The sequence below is a fragment of the Cavia porcellus genome, unplaced genomic scaffold (genome assembly GCF_034190915.1).
Source record: "Cavia porcellus strain 051 isolate PalLab524CR breed Dunkin Hartley unplaced genomic scaffold, mCavPor4.1 scaffold_3, whole genome shotgun sequence".
Lineage (NCBI taxonomy): Eukaryota > Metazoa > Chordata > Mammalia > Rodentia > Caviidae > Cavia > Cavia porcellus.
Genome location: NW_026947486.1, coordinates 120426480 through 120449920, shown reverse-complemented (window position 1 = coordinate 120449920; position 23441 = coordinate 120426480). Strand labels below are relative to the sequence as shown.

Sequence of the window (23441 nt, the reverse complement as noted above, 5' to 3'; positions counted from 1 at the left end):
AGGGGCTTTTAGCAGTCAAGCCGTCGCTCAGCAGGGTTCCGTGCCATCTCTGTGGCCCTGGGCACCCGTGATGCCCACTGTCCTGCTGTCTCCAGCTGTTCTTCAGGGTTGTGGTACAAACACATGGTGTCCACCCATGGGTCCCACCCCCGAGGTGCTCCTTCTTGGCTGCCATATCTCCTGCATATAGCAAGGGGCAGAGCTGCTGCGCCTGAGGCTGGTGTCAGCTCACAGCGCCACCCCTCGGCCTCCAAGACCACAGGAGTCTTCCTGTCCCCCAGGCTGGCTCACAGGTCCTCTCTCTCCCAGTCCCCTTTGCCCTGACTGTGGGACCGGACCGAGGTCCCCAGCTGGCTGTACACCCATGTCGGGCCTTGGGACCCTGGACCTGTTCTGGTAAGGGTGTCACCTGCCATTAGGGCCCCTGGTCTGCAGCAGAGGTCTCCTCTGATGCTGCTGGTGTGGATCCCGGAGAGCTTGTGTGGTGGTAGGATCCCAACCCGGGTAATGAATGCATCTCTGTCTTTAGATTTTGGGGTTCAGGTCTCAGCCCATCACCCCATAGTCTTCTTTGTGTACTCTGCTCCTGTTTTTGCTTCAGGGACACAGGCCAGAGGTGGCACAGAGCTGTAGGAAACAGGTGCTAGTGTGCTGAAGCGGCCACAGGGTAGCAGTGCTCCTGGGTGTTACTCCAGTGAGTGTGAAGAACTGACTTTCAGTGCCCCAAGGCGGGAGCTATGCAGCCTCAGGTCATCTAGCATCATCCACAGTCAGTTCACCCTGAGATCTCTACTGTCCCAGGCCCTGGCCCCTGGCCCTGTCCTCAGCCTGGGCCCCACCCCAGCCTGGCCCAACCTGGCTGGGCTCAGCTCTGCCCAGCCTAGCTTGGCCCAGATAAAGGCCTGCAGTGCATAGAGTGGCTTTCTACGTTGCTGGGCTTCCAGCAAAACTCTCCTTGTTGGGGGCTGGGGATTTAGCTCAACGGCATAAACACCTGCCTTGCAAGCAGGCAGTCGTGAGTTCAATCCCTGGAACCTATAAAAATGAAAAAGACAGAAAAAAAAAAAAAAAAACAGGGCTGGAATTTAGCTCAGCGGCATAAGCACCTGCCTTGCAAGCAGGCAGTTGTGAGTTCGATCCCTGGTACCGATAAAAAGGAAAAAGACCAAAAAAAAAAAAACAAAAAAAAAAAACCAAAAAACACCTCTCCTCATGTGCAGAGATCTGAAGCGCACTGTTCATCCTATAGCAGAAATGTGGGGGTCACTCAGCCACGTCCCCCAGGGGAGCTTATGGAAGGCCAGGCCTGCCCCAAGAGCAGCCATCCAAGGCCTGGGCTTCCACACTGCCCTTTGCCCCACCATGTGCCTGTGGTCTCATCACAAACTGCCCACCAGGTGTTGCTGCAAGAGGTTTATTGATCACTTAAAACTTGATAACCAACATTCACAGTCAGGAATGAGTTTGAGGGTTCTGGTCAAAAGGGAGGTGCAACTGGTACAAGGGGGAACAGAGAAGTGGCAGTGCAGATGACAGCAATCACTGCATCAGCATGCGCTTCACGGCCAGCACAATGTGTCTGGCACTCACGCCAAACATGCTCAGCATCTCGCCGGGCCTCCCACTCCGGGACATGCCCATCACCGGTGCTGCCAGCTGCCGGACCATGATGTCAGGCTCCCCAGAGATGGCTGCGCACACGGCTTCCCCGATGCCACCTGCAGAGAGAAGCAATGGTCGCTGAGATCCACTCTGGACATGGAAGATGACCTGCCCACCCAAGAAGTGTCCCCTTCCCCAAAACCACTGGAACCAACACTGGGCCCTATGAGCTGGGTGGTGGGCAGGTGCATGCTGTTCCAAAGTGGAACCATGCATGTGACCTGCTTGCCAGATGAGCAGGGCTGATCGTGCAGCAGTGGTGTCTTCCATGGGGCCTCTCTGGTCTCCTGGGGCCCTGCACTGGCACTGGGGTGTGGCCCACCCCCTCAGGTTCCCAGTCCTCCTGGGTGCACTCTGCTCTGAAGGTGCTCCATGGGGTAGCAGGCAGGCAGTGACAGCAGCTGGAGAGCCTTGGGGGACTCCACGGTAACTCCCCGTTGAGCCAGCTGCAGGCCTCTGCCACCACTGCCCACCTGCTCACCTGGGCTCCTAACGCCCTCACCTTCAGGGTAGTGATCCTCCACTGTGATGATCCGGCCGCCGGTGGCTTTTGCACAGGAGATGATGGTGGCGGCGTCCAGGGGCTTAATGGTGAATAGGTCCACAATGCGGATGGAGATGTCTGCAGGGCAGGTGGGGGTATGAGGCAGACTCAGCGGCACCTGCAGCTTCCATGCCAAAACACCCGAGGGAGAGGGCTCCAGCTCCTGGGCTCCCGCAGCACACACCACGCACTTACCTTGGCGGCAGAGCTCATCAGCAGCCATCAGGGCTTCATGCAGAGTCACCCCAGCTCCAATCACGGTGACCATGTCCTTGTCACTGTAGCGAATGACCTGGTGGCGGTATGACAAACAGAATGCTGTGGTTTCATTTCACAGTGGAGGGCATTCTGTTGCCCACTGCTGCCCAGTCTGAGCGATCTCATGCGTAAACTGTCCCCTCAGTGGAGACAGCTAGGAGGTTTTCAGAAGCCCTAGCCCAGTGTGTCCCTGTACTCCTATAATCCCAGCACTCTGGGAGGCTGAGAGAGGAGGACTGCAGGTTAGAACCCAGCTGGGGCAACTGAGACCCTGTCTCAAACTAAAACACAGAAATGGCTGGGGATGGAGTGCATGCAAAGGCCCTGGCCTAAAGATTGCAGGGGAAAAAAAGAGTGAAGAGATGAGAAAGCTGCGCGAACCATGCAACTGCCGAGACAGCTGCCCCTCTGAGGTAGTTTCGGGCTTGGGCAGGGGCACAGAGCACGCACTGCATGAGGTGGGAAGCACTCCGAGGCTCCCTCCAGCAGTGAGCACAGAGCTGGGACTCTGCAGTGGCCCAGCTCCCGGGAAGCAAAGGCGGATATTCCCTGCAGATCTTTCAAGCAAGTACATGACGCACCTAAGAGGAGGACCAAGGTTGCTGTCAGCTGCTTGTAAGGTGCAACCCTAAGGGACTATGGAAGCAGGGTAGCAAGCAGTGCGGTAGAGCTTTTCCAGGACTTCTTGGGCTGCACAGAAGGGACAGGGTGGTCGAGCCCTGGGGCCAGGTGCCTGCCTTCCATTAGCAGGCACGCCGCCGCCTGCCTTAGGTCTGCACACTCAACCCAGCACACCTGTTTTTCACCTGCACCATGCTTTATGGTTCTGTTTAGCAAGGATGCTCCAGAACCCTCATGCTGTTACACTGAGAGCCTGATAGATGCCAGGCATGGTGGTACATGCCTGTTACCCTGCTGCTACAGACAGGCTGGTACAGGTAGATGGCAAGTTAGAGGGCAGACTGCGACTCGGTGAACCCTGTCTCAGAATAAATAGTTCAAAAAGAGACTCTCTGGAAAGAAGCAAAGTGCAGATTAAGGTGCAATTGTCAGAATATTCCTGAGGAAAGCAGGCAACGAATTTTTTAAAAGCCAGAGCCAAGAAAGGCTGATTTGTAGACTGGAGGCACCTAGTGTGCGACTTAGCATGAATGAGAGCAGATGGCCATGGCTTGGAGGCCCCTACCTTGGCCTGTCCGATCTTAAAGGTCTCCTGAGGGGCGTAAATAACTTCCAATTCCTGGTGGCTGGTCCGAATGTAGCATATTCCCTAAGGTAGGAATGCAAATGAGAACCAGCCTTTAGAAAAGTGTCAAGTGAACTTCCAAAATGACACATCAGCCCCGGAGAGGAGAAGGAAGAGGGAGAGGAAGCCCCGAGCACTAGAACCAATTAGAACCAAGCCTAGCTGGCCACAACCGAAAGGCGAGGTCCAGAGCAGGATGGTGGCTGCCCCTAGAGAGCCAGCCTCCCCAACTGTCGCCTCTGTCTCCATGGAGCCTAAATGCAGGGCAAGAGGCACTAGCCCCTGTGCAGGAGGAGGTGTGGAATGCCAGTAGGGCGTACTTTCCTCCTAGAAACCAGCTGCTCACCCAGCCCTGAAAGAGGCCGCTGCTCTGGATTACTTCCAACTGGCACACGTGCACACTAAGGAACAGTTAACATCAACCACACAAGTGTGTCAGTGATATGTTAGCAATAAAGCGTCTATCAGGAAAGTGCTTCTGCTTGCTCCTGTGTGAGGAAAATGCACTCCTGCTAAAGGGTGCAACCGGGTCCTATCCCCATGAGGGCACATGCCATGACTCCCTGCCCAGGTCTCAACAGGATGGCCTTTCCCTGTTGGTGCCTCTTCCCAGTTCTCTGCACCTAGAAAGTGACCTCTACTCTGATGTCTAGCAGTCTTGCTCTGCCTCGTGTGGACAACAGGAAACAGCTTTCCAGCTGCAGCAGGTAGGGGCTGGGTGAGGCTCAGTGGCAGAGGAACTGCGGGGCACGCAGTGCACAGGTGGGGAGGTGGCCAGCACTCCCAAGGACCTGCCCCTCTGAGCTGTTTCTGGGGGCTGGGGTTTACATGCAGCACTCTGTCACCTGCTCTGTAGGGATCATAGGAGATGTGGCTGCAGTGGCAGTGCCATCTCTGCCCTGGCTGCAGTCTCTGGAGTACTGTTTTCTTTTGGGGGGGCAGCAGGATCTCTTGCATTGCTATTCCTGGGCTTAGGCACCCCACACCCCGCAGGGTCCTGAGTGCCACTGCGTACAGGTGTGCACCACTGCACCTGCAAAGGTGGGTCTTGAATGCCATAGGTCCCAGAGTGGGCTCAAGAGGCGGCAGCAGCATGGGCTGACACTTTATGGTTGTGATCTCAGTCTGGAGCCTGCTCCTGTGAACTCACAAGTGCCCTGTCCTCCTGGGGGGAGACACAGGGCCCTGTGAGAGTGAGGCCCAGTTTAGCGTCCTTTGCACCGTCTGACTTCCACAGTGCCAATGTGTTGTTCTCATGCACGATCCCTGTGCTGTAAAGGTTACATTCCCTTCAAAACTCTGACACTTATCTGCAGTCCTATCACTCTGGAGGCTGAGGCAGAGGATTGCAAGTTCCAGACCCACCTGGGCAACTTAGTGAGACTCTGGCCTCAAAAAGGGCTGAGGATGTAGCTCAGTCCCTGGTACCACGAAACAAAAAGAAAATCGAGACTCCTACCACTGGGTTTTCTGTAAGTAGTATTACTTTGATGCTGACATGGGAAAAGCTGATCAGTAGCTAACTTGTAGTAGGGCTGAGACACATTCCATGTCTAAGCCAGTGTCCCCTAAACATACCTTGGTATTGGCTGCCAGAAAAATGGCATGCTCAGTGGAGACAGCATCACTGGGGTAGAAGATGGTACAGTTGGGCAGTGCACGGAACATGGCCAGGTCCTCCAAGGCCATCTGGGTGGGTCCGTCTTCACCTGGCACAGCCATGGGTCAATAAAATGGATGAGCACAGGCCCGTGGAACCTTCCCTCTGCCCCTCACTGTCTCTGTAAGTCTGAGTATCGTTCACCCCAGGGTACCCTGAACAGTAATGTGGCAGACACCCTTGGTCACACCTTTACAAACTTGAGTCCATCCAAGCGGATTTCGCAATGACTGCTGCCTTGATCCAGGTCTCTGACCTTGTCCTCTTCACATCAAGGTCCCCTCAGGCTCTGTCCTCCTCTCTGTTCTTTCTTCCACCTCTTTCCCGCGAGACACTTTTTTTTTTTTGTCATTTTGGGGTACTGAACTCTACCATTCAGCTGCATCCCTAGCCCTTTTTTATTTTTAACCTTGAGACAAGGTCTTGTTAAGTTGCCCAGGATGGCCCTAAACTTGCAACCCTCCTGTCTCAGACTTCAGAGTAGCTGGGGTCACAGGCACATGTCACAGTGCCTGGTCAGACACTGGGCATTTTCTTTTTCTTTTTCTTTTTCTTTTCTTTTCTTTTCTTTTCTTTCTTTTTGTCTTTTTGAGACAGGGCCTTGCTATGCAGTTCAGGCTGGCCTTGGTCTCACTCTGTAGCCCACACCAGTCTTGAACTTGCAATGATCTTCCTGCCTCAGCCTCTTGAGTGCTGGCATTACAGAACTGCACCATCATACACAACGCTGGAAATTTTCGAGTAGAGGTATCTGACTCACTTTCCTGGCTGTCCCAGTAGCTGAGCATCACACAGCTTTGGGACACCTGAGGGGATGCTGTTTTGACTAAGGTTCCTTTAGCATGGGCGAGAGGTTATTTCTGGCCACAGCACTGTGGATGGAGGAAGTACAGTGCACAGAGAGGAAGAGGGAGCTGTCATGTACACTGTCTTGCTCCATCTACAGCCACAGCTCCACCTGGCTGATACTAAGGGTCCCTGACTGCCTGCCTGCCTTCCCGTAAGTACAGCTGAGCCTCTGCTCTGCCTTGGCTCCCTGGAATTCTCCCTGTTCCTTCTGCATCACCCATCCAGCCGTGACGCCAGCTCTCCCCAGAACCCTGTCGTCCAGTCTCATTCTCCCAGGGCTCCCCAACAGGTGGCCCTGGCATGCTAGCACCAAATGCCAGCCATCACATAGTGAGGTGATGCATTTTTCCACATCATGACAGGGGCCCCTCCCGTTCCCAGTAAGAGGTGCCAAAGACTTACTTGGCACGCAGCTCTGAATCCTCCATCTGCTAGCCATACTTTCTCCTCCACACTCCCTCTGGTCACTCTTCTGCCCTCCCTAGCATGTCACTGCTCCCCGAAGCACACGTCCCCCAGCCTGCTTCCCTATATTGTCTTTCTCTAGGGGTCTGTCCCACAGTCGCCCTGCTTCCCTCTGCCTGGTCACTGATCCTGGTCAGACTGCCACTGAGCAGAGGGTAGAAATGCACGTTGGGACTTGGTGTCATCCCTATCCAGCACATGGCGCTCAGACACCATCTCTCAGAGTTGCATGGCCAGTTTTTCAGACAATCTCAACAAATGCAAAGGTTACCTAGAGCATCTTAAACATTTCAAACAGGACATGGCTTTCTACAAAGGCATTCCAAGAACTACTCAAGAGGGCACCCCTAGAGCCATGACACATGCACCTTCCCCTGCAACAGATGGGACATTAGCCACTGAGATGACATACTCCCAACTCGTACCTACGGACACCCCACAGTGGGAGCCAATGAGGCGGATGCTGATCCCACAGATGGCGCCCACACGGATCTGATCATAGGCCCGGCTCAAGTAGGCAGCAAAGGTGCTGGCAAAAGCAACGGTTCGGCCACGCATGGCACAGCCCAGTGCCACGCTCACCTGCAACACAAAGAACACCAGTCAGGGCCTTGCAGCTGCTGCCCCTACAGCCCTGCTCACACCCAGGTGCTCCACACATTGGTCTTTCACCTTCTTCCTCTGCTTTTTTTTTTTTTTTGTCTTTTTGAGACAGGGTCTCTCTATGCAGTTCGGGCTGGCTTTGAGCTCACTTTGTAGCAGAGGCTGGTCTCGAACTTGCGACGATCCTCCTGCCTCAGCCTCTTGAGTGCTGGGATTACAGGCGTGAGCCACCATGCCTGGCTTCTTCCTCTGCTTCTAAAACCTCCCTACCTGCTGTGGGTCCTCACCTGCACTGGTCCCTGCCCCACCCTCTGAGTCTACTCCATCTGCCCTGCCATCCCATCCCAGTGCTGGAGTGTCCCCTGACCTGGGTTTTCAGTATCTCCCTTGGTCTCTCAGGAGCACCCAGCACAAGTCACCTTCTTTTCAAGGCATATCCTGGAGCCTTCTGGGTCTGCTGCAAGGCAGCCTGTGCCATGGGCAGCTGGATACCATGCCCCAGGGTCTGGGAAGCCATATCTGGCCCAAAACTGCCCTGACCCTCATAGCACCCTTATTTTCTGGTATCATAATCCCTCTGTCGGTCTCTCAAGTAGCTGGGACTACAGGCAAGTACCACTAACTCTGGCTACAAACAACATTAGTTCAAAAATCATTGTGTGATTTTTGGCTTGTAATGGGGAAGGAATTCAAGGCATTAAATGTCATTCCTGTAACAAAACTTCTGTCCTCATGTACTTATTTATGTAAGATTTCTTTAGTACTTACATCATTAAAATGAAAAGTAAGAATAGAATTTTCTCTCAATCTTACCTCACTGAAATTACAAACGTATTTATCTACTGATGTATATAAATGAGTAACAATCATGGCCCAATCCCAATGAAAAATTTGAATGCTCAGAGGTTTACGGTTTTAAGAAAAATTTAAAATGTTATCAACTTATATGCATATTTTTATTGCAGAAAAGGACATGCCAATCAATAAAAAGCTTTCATATATACTGGGGAAATGAAATACAAATAACTCAAATGGAAAAAGGGATTTAATTTCTGATAATTTAATTTCTGATAATTAAGGCCTCCACTGGGGGCACCATTCTCTGCCTGGGTCTTTGCACAAGTGAGACCCTGGAGACTCAGCCTGGATGTCACTCTCCTGATAAAAGTGTCCCTGCTAACCCCTATTTTTCCTCACAGACACCTTTATCTCAGCAACACCTGTTGGCCTCTTCTGTACTGGTTCCTTCATTACCAGCATGCACAGTACATGGCTGTTTGCCTGGAGGACCAGTGACGTAGGTACACACTTTCTGTAAGACAGCCCCTCCACAAAGTTATGTACTCAATCTCATTTCCTTCAAAATTGCCAGTGAGACAGCTTACTGAGACCTAGGGAGGTTCAAGCCCAGTCCTATTTTGAGACAAGGTCTCGCTAAGTTGCCTAGGCCACCTTTAAACTTGCACTCCTGGGTAGCATGGATTACTGGCATGCACTGCCGCGCCTGGCTTCTAACTATTCATATTCTTGAGGCCCCACTTAGTGTAACAGATGCCTACAAGTATCAGGCCCTGTGCTCTGGTGGGGAGGGAGAAACTGCACACTTGCGGATGTAGGACTGCCCACATCTGGGCTGGGCTAGGGACTTGGAGGCTCTAGCCAGCTGCTTCCTGGACGGAGTCCTGGGCTATCCACCATACCTTTGTAACCAAACCTGCAAGCCACCACCCTGCATCTGGCTTGCCTCCTGTTTTCCCAGAGGCCTCAGGAAGGAAACGCTGTCATGTGGATGGGCTTCTGGGTCCCATGGCTCCTGGTTGGTGGTCACTGAGAAGACCCAAGAGGCTCCCGAGGATACTCACCATGTTTTGTTCAGCAACAAAGCACTCAATGAACCGCTCAGGATGCTCCTTCTTAAATATCTCTGAGAAGGTGTAGTTCTTGGTGTCACTATCCAGCACGACGACTCTGTCATTCGCATAGCCCAGCTTAGCCAGAGCCAGGCCACAAGCTTTGCGAGTGGCCATCTAGAAGGAAGGGTCAAGTGGCAGTGTTTCTTGGAATGTACTTAGAAGGAAGATATGTTATTTATACTGAAGAAATTAAATTTACTGTTTACTAATAAATCTCCCTTCACATCATAAACATGGATTGTGAGCCAACTGTAAAAGTATACAAGGCTCAGGATCAAGTTCTCAAAATTCTGTCTCACACATGGATAAGGTCGGGGCTGGGGATTTAGCTCAGCGGCATAAGCGCCTGCCTTGCAAGCAGGTAGTCCTGAATTCGATCCCTGGTACCGAAAAGAAAAACATGGATAAAGCCATCATTTCCTCAAATTGCGCTTTTTTCAGTCCACATACTCCCAAGCCCCAATTCCCAAGCAGAATATTTCATGACTCAACAGATTTCAGATATTAGCAGTTCTCATATTTTTCAAGGAACTTTGGTACACTTAATCTACTGTCTAAAATTCACAGATAACATTTTATTTGAAACATTTGCCTCAACTAAATTTGTTCTGTCTATCCCATCCAGATAGCATATTAATTTTTTTCTTTGTGGTCCCAGTGATTGAACCCATGGTCTGCATACTGAGTTACATCTCCAGGTCTTTTGTGACATAAGATCGATGGTCTCAAACTTTCCACCCTCCTTCCTCAGCTTCCTGAATAGCTGAAATAACAGACATGTTACACCACACCCAGCCATGTGATTCTGGTTTTTGATAGATTGGGTACTTCCTTGTATAATCCAAAGAGGAAGTTAAAAAAAATTGGCCAACACATACAATCTGTGTTAAGAGTAGACACAGAGAGAGTGGCTGTTTTGTGCACACTGGATCACCATGGTACCACAAAGCAAAGTCAGGAAGCAAGAAACAGCCATATAGCATAAGGTGCTATCAAATACCAACAATCAATGAGAAACTTCAATGGTGACACATGCTTGTCACCTCTGCACCAAGGAGGCTGAGGCAGAAGAATCGTGAGTCCAAGGCCAGCCTGAACTACACATGGAGATTTTGTCTCGAAACAAAATAAAACAGGGCTAGGAATATAACTCAGCACTAAGATGCAAGGTTGTGAGTATGATTCCCTGTCCAAAAAAAAAAAAAAAAAAAAAAAAAAAAAAGAAAAGAGAAACAAAAAGACAAACTCACACCTAAGTGTGAAAGCAAAGAAAAAAGAGAAATAATAAAAGAGAAGTTAAGCCATTTACATTGCTGATTTACATTGCTGTTACATAAATTTCACACTGTTGCTAAGCATAGTGGTGTACACCCATAATTCCAGCACTCAGGAGGTTGAGGTAGGAGGATTGCTGAGTTCATGGTCAGCCTGGGCTAGTGAGTTCAAAGCCATCCTGAACTATATATAGTGAGACACTGTCTCAAAGGAAAAAAAACCCCACACTGTCTGGTAACTGTTTATTTACAGAGGCCAGGAAAAATAATCCTGTGTATTTAGGAAGCCAATCACAGCACAAAGCATGCTGATGTGCATGACTTAGTTGCCCATGTTTTTGCCTACCATATCACCAACTTCATAAGCAGGAGGAATGGTCATTTTTATATCCTCAATGTTGACTTGAGGTGAGTCCTCAATGGGGGGTTGCGGGGTAAGACTTCTGTTAGTCTGTATCTGGCTCTCGATTAATTTGATAATTGCATCTGCTCGCTCTTGTGGCATTGGCTTTCCATGCCAACTTTCTGCATCTTCCACGTCTGAAACAAAGTGCAATAAAAGCCATCAGTTCCAACCCTTTAATGGGAGCCAGTCACAGAGGGTGGCCTGGACAGAGGCCTAGTGGCTTCTCAGGAGGCCACTGGTCAACGTGCTGGTGATCAGAGAAGAATGAGGGCAATGAGGATGTACTGACAGCAGGGGAGACATGGAAATAGGGGTCACAAACATGAGGATGAGTTTGAGTTTCATTCAGAGCAAAAGAAGCCACTGAAGGAGTGAGCAAAGAAGTGAATGACGAGATGTCTCGTAGAGAGATCGCTGCAGTGACAGCATGGAGATGGGCTCAGAAGGAAGTTTTCAGTGCAGTTTCAGAGAGGTGATAGGCTCTGTGACAGTCATGGCAGTAGAATGGGGATAAAGGGACACATCTGACTAGACTTAAAGGAGCTGGATATGTGGGGGTGACAGGCACATAAGAGAGGCAGAAGCAAGAACATGGAGGGTTCTCCTAGGAACATACTGGCAAAGTTATCCTACTGAACTAGGACTAGAACTGGAGACAGAGATACGATCATAATTTAGGGAGCAGTTGAAATGTCTACATACTAAAAACCCAGGAGCCAGCTGTGCTGGTACACGCCTCTAATCCCAGTACTTGGTTTCAAGGCCATCCTGGGGTCCACAGTGAGCTCAAGGCCAACCTGAATCACAAGTGAGACCCCATCTTAAAAAAACACATCAAACCAAACCAATCCAGGAATCATACACTTTCAAGGATTTAAAGGTGAGGTGAGTAAGTTGACATACAGCTTTGGAAGTGGAGAAAGTTAGTTTTATATATCTCCTCCATCATAGCCCCAAAGACAATGCTTTACTAGTCCTAGGCGCTGTTCCAGATGGCACCAGCCTATGCAAGCAGTATGTATGTATGCCCTCGCACAGAGGCCTGCTGACACCCACAGAGGAGATGTTGGGTCTCTACCTAATGCCTGTGCCCCTAGCTGCTCCCTCACATTACTAGGAAGTCATGTTCTCTTGGTGTGTGGCCTTCTCTTCCTGCACAACCAGACATTATCTAAGGGAAGGCAAGAGAGAGGAGCCCTAGCCTGTCAGGAGGGATGCTGCCCACCAAGGACAGCACTGGCCTGGCTTGCAGAACCCGAAGGCTGCCTGTTCAGCCATACTGACCAAGGCCGAGCTGCAACATGGGTGGTGAGAAGGAAATACTTACTCGGCATGCCTCGGCCTTTGAAGGTCTTGGCCACCACAGCAGTGGGCTTGCCCTTTACTTGAGCTGCCTGCCAGAACACCTGGCACAGCGCCTCCACGTCACGACCATCCACCACGTAAGTGTTCCATCTGCCAACAAGGAGGCTGGGTTACCTGGGCAAGGGGGCAGGGCAGAAGGAGGTAAAGCAACAAGGACACTCACCCGAAGGCCTCGCAGCGCTTCTGATAGACCTCCACATAGTGCTCCAGGGGGAAGCTGCCGCTGTGCCCCAGGCGGTTCACGTCAAAGATGGCCACGAGGTTATCCAGACTGTAGTAGGCCGCAAAGGCCAGTGCCTCCCACACGGAGCCTTCTGAGGACTCGCCATCTCCCAGGAGGCAGAACACTCGGTAGCTGTAGCAAGCCAAGAAAAGGTGAGGAGCCCCGCGAGCACGGACATCTCAGGGAGGAACCCAGGTGGCGGGCTAGAGGTGCTGCTTTGATCACCAGGTCCCTGACACTACCTTCCTCTTCGGGGAAGCTTTGAGAGCTCAGCCTTGCTACGCATGGTGGGCCAGCTGAGCCAGTTGCGGAGCCAGCTACGTGGGAGGCTAAGGCAGCAGCCTGGGCCTCAGGAGAGGGCTTCCTCTCTGTTAGCTCTCTCCTCCCAGCCTCAGCTGCGTCTCCAGAAGGGCACGCAAAGGGGCATGACAGAAAGCAGTTCCCTGAAATGGCCATGCTTTGTGGCACATGTACTGCCTTGGTTTTCAGTTTCAAAGCACTGCTACCTTCTATTTTTGATCTCTGTTTACAGTACTTGTAACCATCCAGCATCCTACCTCTGAAGCATATGTTCTCTTTTAAACAGCAAACTCCTCCACAGCAGAAACAACGTGAGTATCTGTACTGATAAAATGTGCCCCAGCCCTATTACAATACTGTCAGTCTAATAAAGAATTAGGTGAGAGCCGAGAGAGACAGCCAAGGAGGACAAGAAACATGAGCACTTTCAGTGAGGTTCCCCTAGCTGGCATGGGGACTGACCCTTCAGGATTTTCCCCACCCCAAGGAGCGAGATGGTGTTCCTCTGAGACCCTGGGAGAGGGGAACTTCCTGTCCCTGGGAAACTGAATGGGGCGGGGGGGGGGTGGTGGCTCTAGACTCGGCACTGCGAAGCAGCAGAGGATACTCAGGGGACAAGACCAGGAAGATCACAGTCATCACGTTCTTGCTCCCACACCAGCAGTTGCTGAGCAGAAGGCCCAAAAGAAACACCACCTGCTTTCAGAAAGGAGGAACCACCCAGAAAAACCCCCTTGGTTCTTAGCATTTTGAAGTCCCTACTCTGAAGACAGGCCCATGCATGCAAGTGGATCCCTTTGTCCAGCACACTTTCCAGGGAAGCCGCACCTTCTACCACGCTGGGGCCTCTAACATGGAGGCGGGAAGAGTTTCTGCAAATCTGATTTCTCCATTTTTTCATGCTTGATGACTGTACCTCTCAAACCATCCCTGTCCTCCCAAACGGGTGAACCACAGAGCCACAGAGCAGCAGTGCCGCAGTGCAGCACCTTACCTGGCCCGGTCGAAGTACTTGCCAGTATATGCCATCCCGCATGAGGCGCCCAGGCCTTGCCCGAGCCATCCCGTGGCCACATCAACAAATGACAGTCTCTGCAAGATACAAAGGACCCAAGGAACCCAAGCTGAGTGTTAGGTGGGCCCTGAGGCCTCTTGCACCCATGTGCCTCTGAAATCCCAGGACAATGTCCTAAGAGGACCCCAGGTCAAGCCAGCAGTCCAGTCTAGGCTGGAAACTGCGGTGACAAAGATGAAGAAGCCACCATTGTCTATTCCCCAGGGAACCCCGGAATCCCGTGTATGAGGGCACCTGGAGCTTTGGAAACACAGAAGGGACCCTAGGTGCAAAGGAACACATGCAAAGCTTTTTCTCAGGCCTCTTCCCAGCAGGCCCAAACCAGACGTATAATCTTTTGGTGACCACAGGTTAAGCAGAAACCCAAAACCCTCAAGTCTGTGGGTTCCCTGCTTTGGAAAACTCAGGCTGACTGAGCTTTCAGGAGTGGCTCCTGGACAAGCCAACACTGTACAGGGATCAGTTTCTGTCACCTTGCTGTGCCCCTCTGCTAACGTTCAGTTGTGCGTTCCATGTTGCCATGGTCCACCACAGACCCCCTTCCACCTCTTACCTTCTTGGGTCTACATAGGGGCAAAGCTCCCACTTGTTCTGGGTCAGTCTTCGTAACTCCCCCTCACCTATGCATAGATCCATTTACTTCCAGGTTTGCTCTTGGGGCCATGCCTCTGCTCCTCAAATATCAGACTCATTCCAGAAGTAAGTGGCATGTGCCCTTCAGAAGAATGTCCCTCTGAAGTCCTTAATACCCAATAGCTCCCAATATACCACCATCCCTCCTTCCAGCTCGTACACGCACACAGCTGTGCACACTTTTTCTTGTCAAGCCATTAGCTCAGACACCAAGACAAGGATCACAGTTCTGACTCCTAGGTGCTTTTGACTGTACGATTCCTTGCTCAGGTGTTTCTGTTTGCACATGATACTCTACTAGTGGGCTTTCAGTTCTTTACTTTAGGACACAGTGTGCTCTCAGAGAGCATCAAACCTACCACATGTTCTAAGCCCCATAGTTTTGGTACTAGGTATCAAACTCATGACTGCACGCTTGCAAGGCAGGCGCTTCTGCCGCTGAGCTAAATCCCTGGGCCCCACATATTTTTTAATGTTTAGAACCTCACTGACAGGGCCAGGATATCCATCTACAAGTCAAGCAACACTTTCTCCATGCTCTGCAAGTGACATTACCAACCTCTCCCAGGGCAACACAGGCCTGACAAAGGGGACATTTGTGCTAAGTGGGATGAGGTAGGTACCACTGAGGGAAAGATAAGATGGAGAGCTGTCCCCAGCCATACTTCTTGCCCTAAATGTCACTTGCTTCACAAGAATACCTTTTAGATTTTTAGGATGCAAAGAAAGAAGGTCCCAAATGGTAAGAAGGCCATCTTCCAGCCCACTCCAATGTGGCTTTAGACCTAGGCTTGAGAAGCAAGCACAAGAGCCCCCAGGGCCCTGGTCAGCATACCTTCGACAGGATGAAGCGGTCATTATCTGGGTTCTCCAGGTCCGACTGCTTGTATCTCATGGTGTAAAAGAACAGCACAGACATGATCTCAGCAGCGCTGCTGCATGATGTGGGGTGGCTGAAAGGCAGACACAACATGAATTATTTCTCCCAGTTCAGCGACTCCCAAAGGACACATGGTCTCCAATGATGGTCACTCTCAGCCCAGGAGACTGCAGCTGAGTGTCAGAGATGCAGGGTGCAGTAACCCTACACCTAGCTCCCTTTTTCTACTGCGGACCCCATGCACCCAGTGAGTTTTCACCCCATGAGACTTGCAGTGGTGCTTTCATTTACTAAAAAACCAGCAAGAACATCATCATATTCCATTCTGCTGCCTTAAATGAATGTCTTTATTTCTTTCTTTTTGGTACCAGGGATCGAACTCATGACCTCATGCTTGCAAGGCAGATGCTTATGCCACTGAGCTAAATCCCTAGCCCCTTAAATGAATTTCTTATGGGCCTTTCCTGAATGCTAAAATAATTGCTACTCTTAGGAAGATTTTAATTAAATAGGGAGAAGCTATCAGAATAGAATAGGGGAAAAACGCTACTCCTAGAAAATTTGCTAGTTGCTTATCTGACAGAGAATTAATATCCAGAATATAAAAGGAACTCAAAAAACTTTTTTAAAAGCCAAGTAATCCAATTAAAAATGGGCAAATGATCTCACAGATACTTTCCAAAGAAGAAATACAAATAGCCACCAAATACATGCTCAGTACTAGCTATCAGGGAAATGCAAATCAAAACTACAATGAGGGCTATATGTAGCTCACCAGTAGATTGCTTAAGGCCTGACTCTGATCCAAATACAATGATACTCTCTTGGCACACATTAGAAGGGCAACTAAAGCTAGTGTAGTGGTACATGCCTATAGACTCAGCACCTGGGAGACTGAGATGGGGTGAAGGACGCAAATTTGAGGCCCTCTTGAGCTACGTAGTGAGACATTATTTTAAAACAAACAAGCAAGCAAACAGAATGGAAGTTTCTCAAAAACCTACCCTATAATCTCAGCTACTCAGGAGGCTGGTACAGGATGACTGCAAGCTGTATCTAGCCCAAGCTACCTGATCACTCAGCAACACTTTATCTCAAATTAACAAAGAAAAAGAAAAGGGCTGAGAATGCACCTCAGTATCAAGGCCCTAGACTCAATCTCAAATACTATCACCACCACCACCACCACCACAAAAAAAGCTACCACTGCACTAAAATTTAAACTCTTTTTTTGTTTTGTTTTGTTTTTTTGTACCGGGGATCGAACTCACAACCATGTGCTTGCAAGGCAGGTGCTTGTGCCACTGGGCTAAATCCCCAGCCCCAATAAAATTTAAACTTGAGCAGCCCTATCATCCATCTATTCCACTTCTGAAACCAGGTCTCATCACGTACTCCCAATTAGCCTTGAATTTGCTATGTAGCCCAGGATGATCTTCCTGCCTCAGCCTCCTGCATGCTGAGATGGATACACACCAATAACCTAGCTATTATCCCACTTCTCAGTATATATATATATATATATATATATATACTTAAAAAAAAACGAAAAGAAAGGAATTAGTACACCAAAGAGACATCTACTTTCTCATATTTATTGTGGCACTATTCACAATGAACAGAATTTGGAATCAGCCTAGGTGTCCCCATCAACAGATCAATTTAAAAAAAAAAAAAAATATATATATATATATATATATACGTGTAGTAGAGTATTACTCAACCAAAACCTGGTTAAAGTTATATTACAAAGCTACAGTGATTTTAAAAACATACATATGGATCAATGGAACAGAATAGAGGATGCAGAAACATCCTCAAGCACATGCAGCCATCTGATCTTTGACAAAGTGACCAAAGCACACATTGGAGAAAAGATAGCCTCTTTAATAAATGGTTCTGGGAAAACATGCTGAAGATCAAACCTAGACCCTATTTCTCATCGGGTACTGAACTAAACTAAAAATGTATCAAGCATGCCTGTAATCTAAGCACTTGGAAGGCTGAGATAGGAAGACTGTGGTGAGTCTGAGGCTGGCCTGTGCCACATTATTCAAAGTCAGCCTGGACCCTGTTTCAAAAAAAAAAAAAAAGTAAAGAAAAGAAAAAAAAGACCTAATGATGAAACATTAACACAAACTGCTGGAAGATAAAAGAAGTAAAACTCTTGGAGTTGAGCCTAGGCAAGGATTTTCTGAACAGAATCACAGAACTCTGACTACAAAATAAGAAAGAGCAAGATGATGAACAATTGAGATCATATCAAACTTAAAAGCTTCAGCACAGCAAACCTACAGAATAGGAGAACAATTTTGACATCTACAACTCAAAGAAAGGACTAATGTTTAGACTACATAAAGAATTAAAAAACGAATTTTAAAAAAACCCAGGCCCCCAAACAAAAGACCCAATCAAAAAATAGACAACTAAAACGAACCCTTTTTGCAGAAATACAAATGACTAATAAATACATTAAAAATGTTCAATGTCTTCGGCTATTAAAGAAATGAAAATTAAAACCACTGAAATCTCATCTTTCTCTAGAAGGAATGGCTATTTTAAGGCGTAATGGAACAAGTTTGTAACCCCAGCACTCCAGAGGCTAAGGCTCATCCTGGACTCTCTAGCCGAGACCCTGTCTGGAGAGCAAAAAAGCGCGCAGGCGCTCTGGCGCGGTGCGCGTGGAGCCGGGGTGGGGGTGGGGCCGGCGGCCATGTCTCAGAGTTGGCTCGGTGCCGCCGCCCTCTCTTGAGGCCGTGCGCATCATGGACTTCACCCGCCGCCACACCACCTGAGCCGCTCAGAGGTGAGCGGGAGAGCTGGCAGGTGCCGTGGCTCTCAGAAGGCGACAATGGGACTTACATACACGAAGTTGGTTTTAGAAGACGATAACCAAAAACAAAAAATAAAGAAATGAAAATGCAGAAACCAACCAACATAAAACTACAATGGATGCTGAGCTGGAATTTGCCAGTCAACCCAGTACAACTGCGAAATGACTTTTGGACAAGGTCGAAAGAACAACATTTTGTGTGAGGTCTGATAAAGGAGTATGTTGAGAGCAAAAATTATTCTGTGTTTTAAACTAAATAAAAAGGTGACACAATAAGATGTTAAAAAAGAGAAACCCTTATAGTTCAAGTTTAGAGCTCCTTTCCTAAAGATATGGCTGAGGAATTCAAGAAGTAACAGACACTGTTTTGCTCTCAAGTTTAAAAAATTTATCTAGGGGCCGTGGATATAGCTCAGCTGCACAGCACCTGGCTGACAAGAGCAAGATTGTGAGTTTGATTCCTGGTACCCCCCTCCCCTCCCAAAAAAGCCCTGTTGAAAGATGAGCTACATTGCTCACCGGAAACTGCAATTCTTTTGGCTGCCTATGCTGTACAAGCTTGCAGAATGTAATAAAGAGACTCATAAATCAGGCTAAGATTTAGGTCTAGGTCATTCATATTAATAATGTCACCGAGTTTTACACTATAGAAAGTCGGAACTTAGACCTCTTACCCTGCAGTATCCTTTAAGTGGATGACTAAGTTTTAGAAGCCATTAAAAATCTCTGGAGGACTGGGGTTGCAGCTCAGTGGTACAGAGCTTGCCCAGCAAATTTGAGGCCCTGGGTTCATTCCCAGCACAGTAAAAATAAATAGAAGTAATCCTTTGAAAAACTGCAACCCGCTTATTGATTTTGAATGTAAAGAGAACAAAATTAAAATAAACTTGGGCTGGTGGTATTCAGTGACACAGTGCATACTTAGTATATACCAGGAGGTGCCAGGGGAACAAATCCAGGTATTTTGCACTGAGCTACATCCCCAGTCTCACTTTAAAATTTTAAGATAGTGACTTGCTAAGTCACTATGTTGTTCCTTGAACTTGTAATCCTCTCACTTCAGCCTCCTGGAATTACAGCTGTGCCCTGCCATGCTTGGCTAATATAAGGGCCTGAAATGGAACCACCCTGTCTTTTTAGATGAAGTCTGCTACACTGCTTTGCTCAAGTGAGACTCTGAACTCAGCCATCACATCTGGATCCACTGTCCTTTTACTGTTGTAGCCATTTTCAGTGCAAGATTTTTCTTTAAAAATCTTACTATTTTGTTTGACCATGAGATGAAATTAGAAATTAATTAATTTTTTTGAGACAGGGTCTCATTATGCAGTTCAGGCTGTCCTTGAACACACCATGTAGCCCAGGTTGGCCTTGATCTCACAGTGATACTCCTGCATCACCCTCTGAAATTAATTTTAAAAACCTGAACTCAACAAGTTTGTGGAAATTAAATACTGCATTCCTACACAGCTGGTCCAAAAAAATCCGAAGGGAAACAGAATGGATAATGAAAACAAAAACATAAAGCCTTAAATGCAGTGAAAGCAATCCCAAGAAAGAAATTTATGACTATAAACACATTTTTTAAAAATGCAAAGCAGCAGGGGCCAGGGATATAGCTCAGTGGCAATGCACCTGCCTGGCAAGCACAAGGTCATGAAAAAACAAAAAAAAAAAGCAAAGCAACAATATTTGTATTACAAGTTAAGGGACTAAAAAATTTTATACCCAAAGCTAGTGGAAGGAAAGTATCATAAAGATCAGAGCGGAACTAAAACCACCCAGCACAGTGACATACATTTATAATCCCAGCCACTGGGGAGGCCTGGACCACTTAGGCCTTTTCTCAAGAACAACAAAAACAGGCCAGAAAAATATTACCGAAAACCAATAGAACAAATGGGGCGGGGGGGGGGGAATCAAGAGCTCAATCCCAGCCTAGAAATTTACCATCAGAGAGAGATCTTGTGACAAACTGAAAAAAAAAAAAAAAAAAAGACTGGGCTGTTCATGCAAAAGCCCTGGGTTCAATTCTCAGTACTGCAAAAGCAAAACTTAAGAAAAATTATCTAGAGAATTTTTAAATACGACATTTTTTTGGTACCAGGAATGGAACTCAGGACCTTGCACTTGCCAGGCAGGCGTCAGCCTAAATGTGGTATTTAGAAATGGGAAAAATCATTGTAAAACTTCCAGGGCTGGGTGTCAGCGGTAAGGAGCTTTTCTAACATGCATGAGGCCCTGGGTTCAATCTCTGGCACTGCAAGCAATAAATGAAAACTGCCCACATGAGCAGAAAGCGGAGGCAGGGGGACCTCACGAGCCCATGAGTTCAGAGCCAGTCCACAACACACCGAAACTGCGTCTGAGACAAAACCAACCACTACACACTAATCTCTCTAGCGAGTTCTAGTCCCCAAAAGCCAAGACAAAGCCCCAGCAAACAAAACAGTCCTTATTTTGGCCTTGCCAACCGCCGAATCCCTACGCCAGTCACACCGCCCGTTCTGTTTCCTCCCTTCTATCCCCGTTCCACGCCCAGAGTAACTTCACACACCCGAAGCCCAGCGCCTCTACCACCAGACCAAGAAACCACAACACAAACCACACCACACGCAACGCAGCCCGCCCGCCCCCTCCGCGGTGCCTTGGCTGCCAGGGCCTTTTCTCGGTCCTTGCAGCGCTTTGCCGCCAGAGAGCAAGGGAGCAAACAGGTTCCTGCCACGTGGCTGACGACAATAGTGACTCCAGGGCTCTGGCGACAACAAGGCCTGAAACGCAGTTTGAGGTGGAGCCACGTCAACAAAGCCCACGCGCATATCCTTCCACCTGCCCATCTGTCCGTCCGTCCATCCCTCAGATGGTCCAGCCCGCCCTGCACCAACAATCCTTCTGCCCACCCATCTGTCTATCCGCACGGTCCAGACCATCCATCAGTCCATTGGTCCACTCCACCCGCCTATCCTTCCGCCCGCCATGTCTGCCGCCCTGTGCAGCTTGCCCTTCAGTCTATTGGTCAGATCTTTCCCATCTGCCTTCCACCTGCCGGCCAGTCCGGCCTCCCTGTCCAGCCCGCCCGTCCGTTAGTCCAACCTTCCCATCCGTCCGTCTGGCTCCTCCACTCACTCGTACACAGGCACCAAAGGCTCCCTTCCTAGGGCCATAACCCAGGGGACCCACTAGCAGTGCCACGTGGTCTTCAACGAGGGGGTCTTACCCGGAGCTGGCGGTGCACGTGGTCCTGATAGAGTGGATGCGCAGGCGGTTGGCTATGTCCCGCAGCACCTGTACAGTCCTCTCGTCGGGCCTGGCCTCTTCTGGCATCAGGGCGTTCGCCTCGGCCTCAGACATGGCCGCACTCGTATTAGCGTCCACCGAGCAAGTGCAGCCGTGACTCCGCAGCGGGCCTTTTGAGGGCCAATGCCCCACCCATCGCGCAGGGAGATCCCTCCGCGCGGAGTTTCGCACCACGCCCTGTGTTCATGCGCTCTCCCTCCACGTCCAAACCCTGGCCCAAGTCAGTGGTTTTGGACACTTGGCAACTGCAAACTCAGTATTAAAGAGTATGGTTCCACTTCTTTGTAGCTTTTCTTGCACTATCAGTCTCAAAGGGGCTCTCCTCTGGGGATGGGTATAGGGTCTACTTTTGGGGTGGTGAGAAAGTTCTGGAACTAGACAATAGTAGTGACGGAAGCGGAGTGATTGAATCACAGACACAGCACACGTAGACGTGCATTCTGACCAGCTCCTTTCTGGAACTTTCTGTACTGGAGCCTGTTGCGTCACTAAGGTAGCTTGATTGCGACACCGACCTGTAATTGGAGCAGGAAGCCTGCCTTCAGCGAGCCTCGGTTCCGATAGAATGCAATGTCTTTCGGTCCGAAGTGCCACATTGTGGGGTAAGGCTCTGGCTAGGGTCACAGTGGCCTCTGGGATGATGCCATGACTTTGCGTGGCTCTCTCTGCCTCACCTCTGCCGCTTGGGGGTCCAAGCCTCCCGCGCGCCCAGAAGCGCCCCACGTCGTCCCCCCCCCTCCCCCCCCCCGCGCCTGCGATACTGAGTGGTAAAAGGGAGTTCCGTAAAGTTTTAGGAGATGCCGCTGAGTTGCGCGACAAAACCTTGAACCTATTTATCTTCCTCCTTCCAGGATCCGGGATCGCTCGCTGACTGCCTCAAAGCATTGCATGTTAGAAATCTTTTCCGTTGTTGTTTTGTTGAATGAGAAAATAGTACTTCATGAATGCTTTGATATATGAATCACTGATCATCTCAAAGTGGTGCTTTTTTTTGTTTTTTGAAGTGGCACATTTTTCCCAAAGGTTGTCATTTGTGATCCATTCTATCCGAGTGGTTTGTTAATACCTTTTCCTGTTTTTATGCTTTGTATAGAATTACTTTAGCACACTAATTTGTGAGCGTTCCTTATGTACATATTGTGTTGATAGCTCTTTACCTATTTATCTATTCCAAGTCATTCTTTGTCCTCAACCTTCTGCTGTTTTTAATGATGAAGGGAAATTATTCTTAAGGAAAAAAATACCAAAATCTGTTATTTTTAACTTTGGGGGTGTTTTCACCATACAGAACGCTATAAGAATTTTTGATAAGTATATAAATATTTTCCTTACAACATTTTTGTTTGACTCTTACTGAGAAAAAATATTTTGTTTCCTTTTAATGTTTTTGTAGTTCTATCTCTTAGGTGCTGTTTTTGATTTTGTCTGGAATTCATTATTATGTATAAGGCAAAATAGTACTTAAAACTACTATTTTCCAAGTAGCCCATTTTCCCAGGACCCTTCTTAGTATTTTTTAAAAAATGTATTTCTATTTGGAATGAGTTAACTTAAGATTCTTGGTACTGGGGATCAAACTCATGACCTCACACTTGCAAGGCAGGTGTTTATGTATCTGAGCTAAATCCCTGGCCTAATTTAAGATTCTTAACAAATTCCAGATCAATATTTTATTGTGATTTCATGGAACATATAGGTTAGTATGTAGATGGGTGGAACTATTGTTGTCTCTTAGTTTATTAAAAAAGAAGGCTTGGGGCTTGTTATTTAGCTCAGTGGCATAAGCGCCTGCCTTGCAAGCAGGCAGTCGTGAGTTCAATCCCTGGTACCGATAAAAAAAAAAAAACAACAACAACAAAAAGAAGGCTTGTGTTAATATTGATTGGGGAATTTTTTTTTGATTGGAAAGATTTCTGTGCCCATGTCTTGTACCTGGAGCAACTACTTTAAAGATA

General features: G+C 48.6%; 1 protein-coding gene across 1 annotated transcript; it reads right to left on the bottom strand.

Annotated features, from left to right (window-relative positions):
* Positions 1-1398: 1398 nt before the first annotated feature.
* Tktl1 (transketolase like 1) lies at positions 1399-21817 on the bottom strand. The gene is made up of 13 exons (XM_003462145.4): positions 21407-21817; positions 15312-15429; positions 13763-13860; positions 12409-12600; positions 12208-12335; positions 10821-11014; positions 9150-9314; positions 7110-7266; positions 5289-5419; positions 3651-3734; positions 2402-2498; positions 2165-2284; positions 1399-1718 (listed from the first exon to the last, which is right to left on the bottom strand). The coding sequence occupies exons 1-13, from the start codon at positions 21538-21540 to the stop codon at positions 1540-1542; spliced, it is 1797 nt and encodes a 598-aa protein (XP_003462193.1). The 5' UTR covers positions 21541-21817; the 3' UTR covers positions 1399-1539.
* Between the last annotated feature and the right edge of the window lie 1624 nt (positions 21818-23441).

Bases quoted from the DNA above. Each gene is read 5' to 3' on its own strand.
- Tktl1 (XM_003462145.4), bottom strand. From the start codon at position 21,540: ATGTCTGAGGCCGAGGCGAACGCCCTGATGCCAGAAGAGGCCAGGCCC. The intron at 12,336-12,408 runs GTGAGTGTCCTT...CCTTGTTGGCAG, and splicing joins AAGCGCTGCGAGGCCTTCGG to ATGGAACACTTACGTGGTGG. The intron at 1,719-2,164 runs GTGAGGGCGTTA...TTCTCTCTGCAG, and splicing joins GGAGGATCACTACCCTGAAG to GTGGCATCGGGGAAGCCGTG.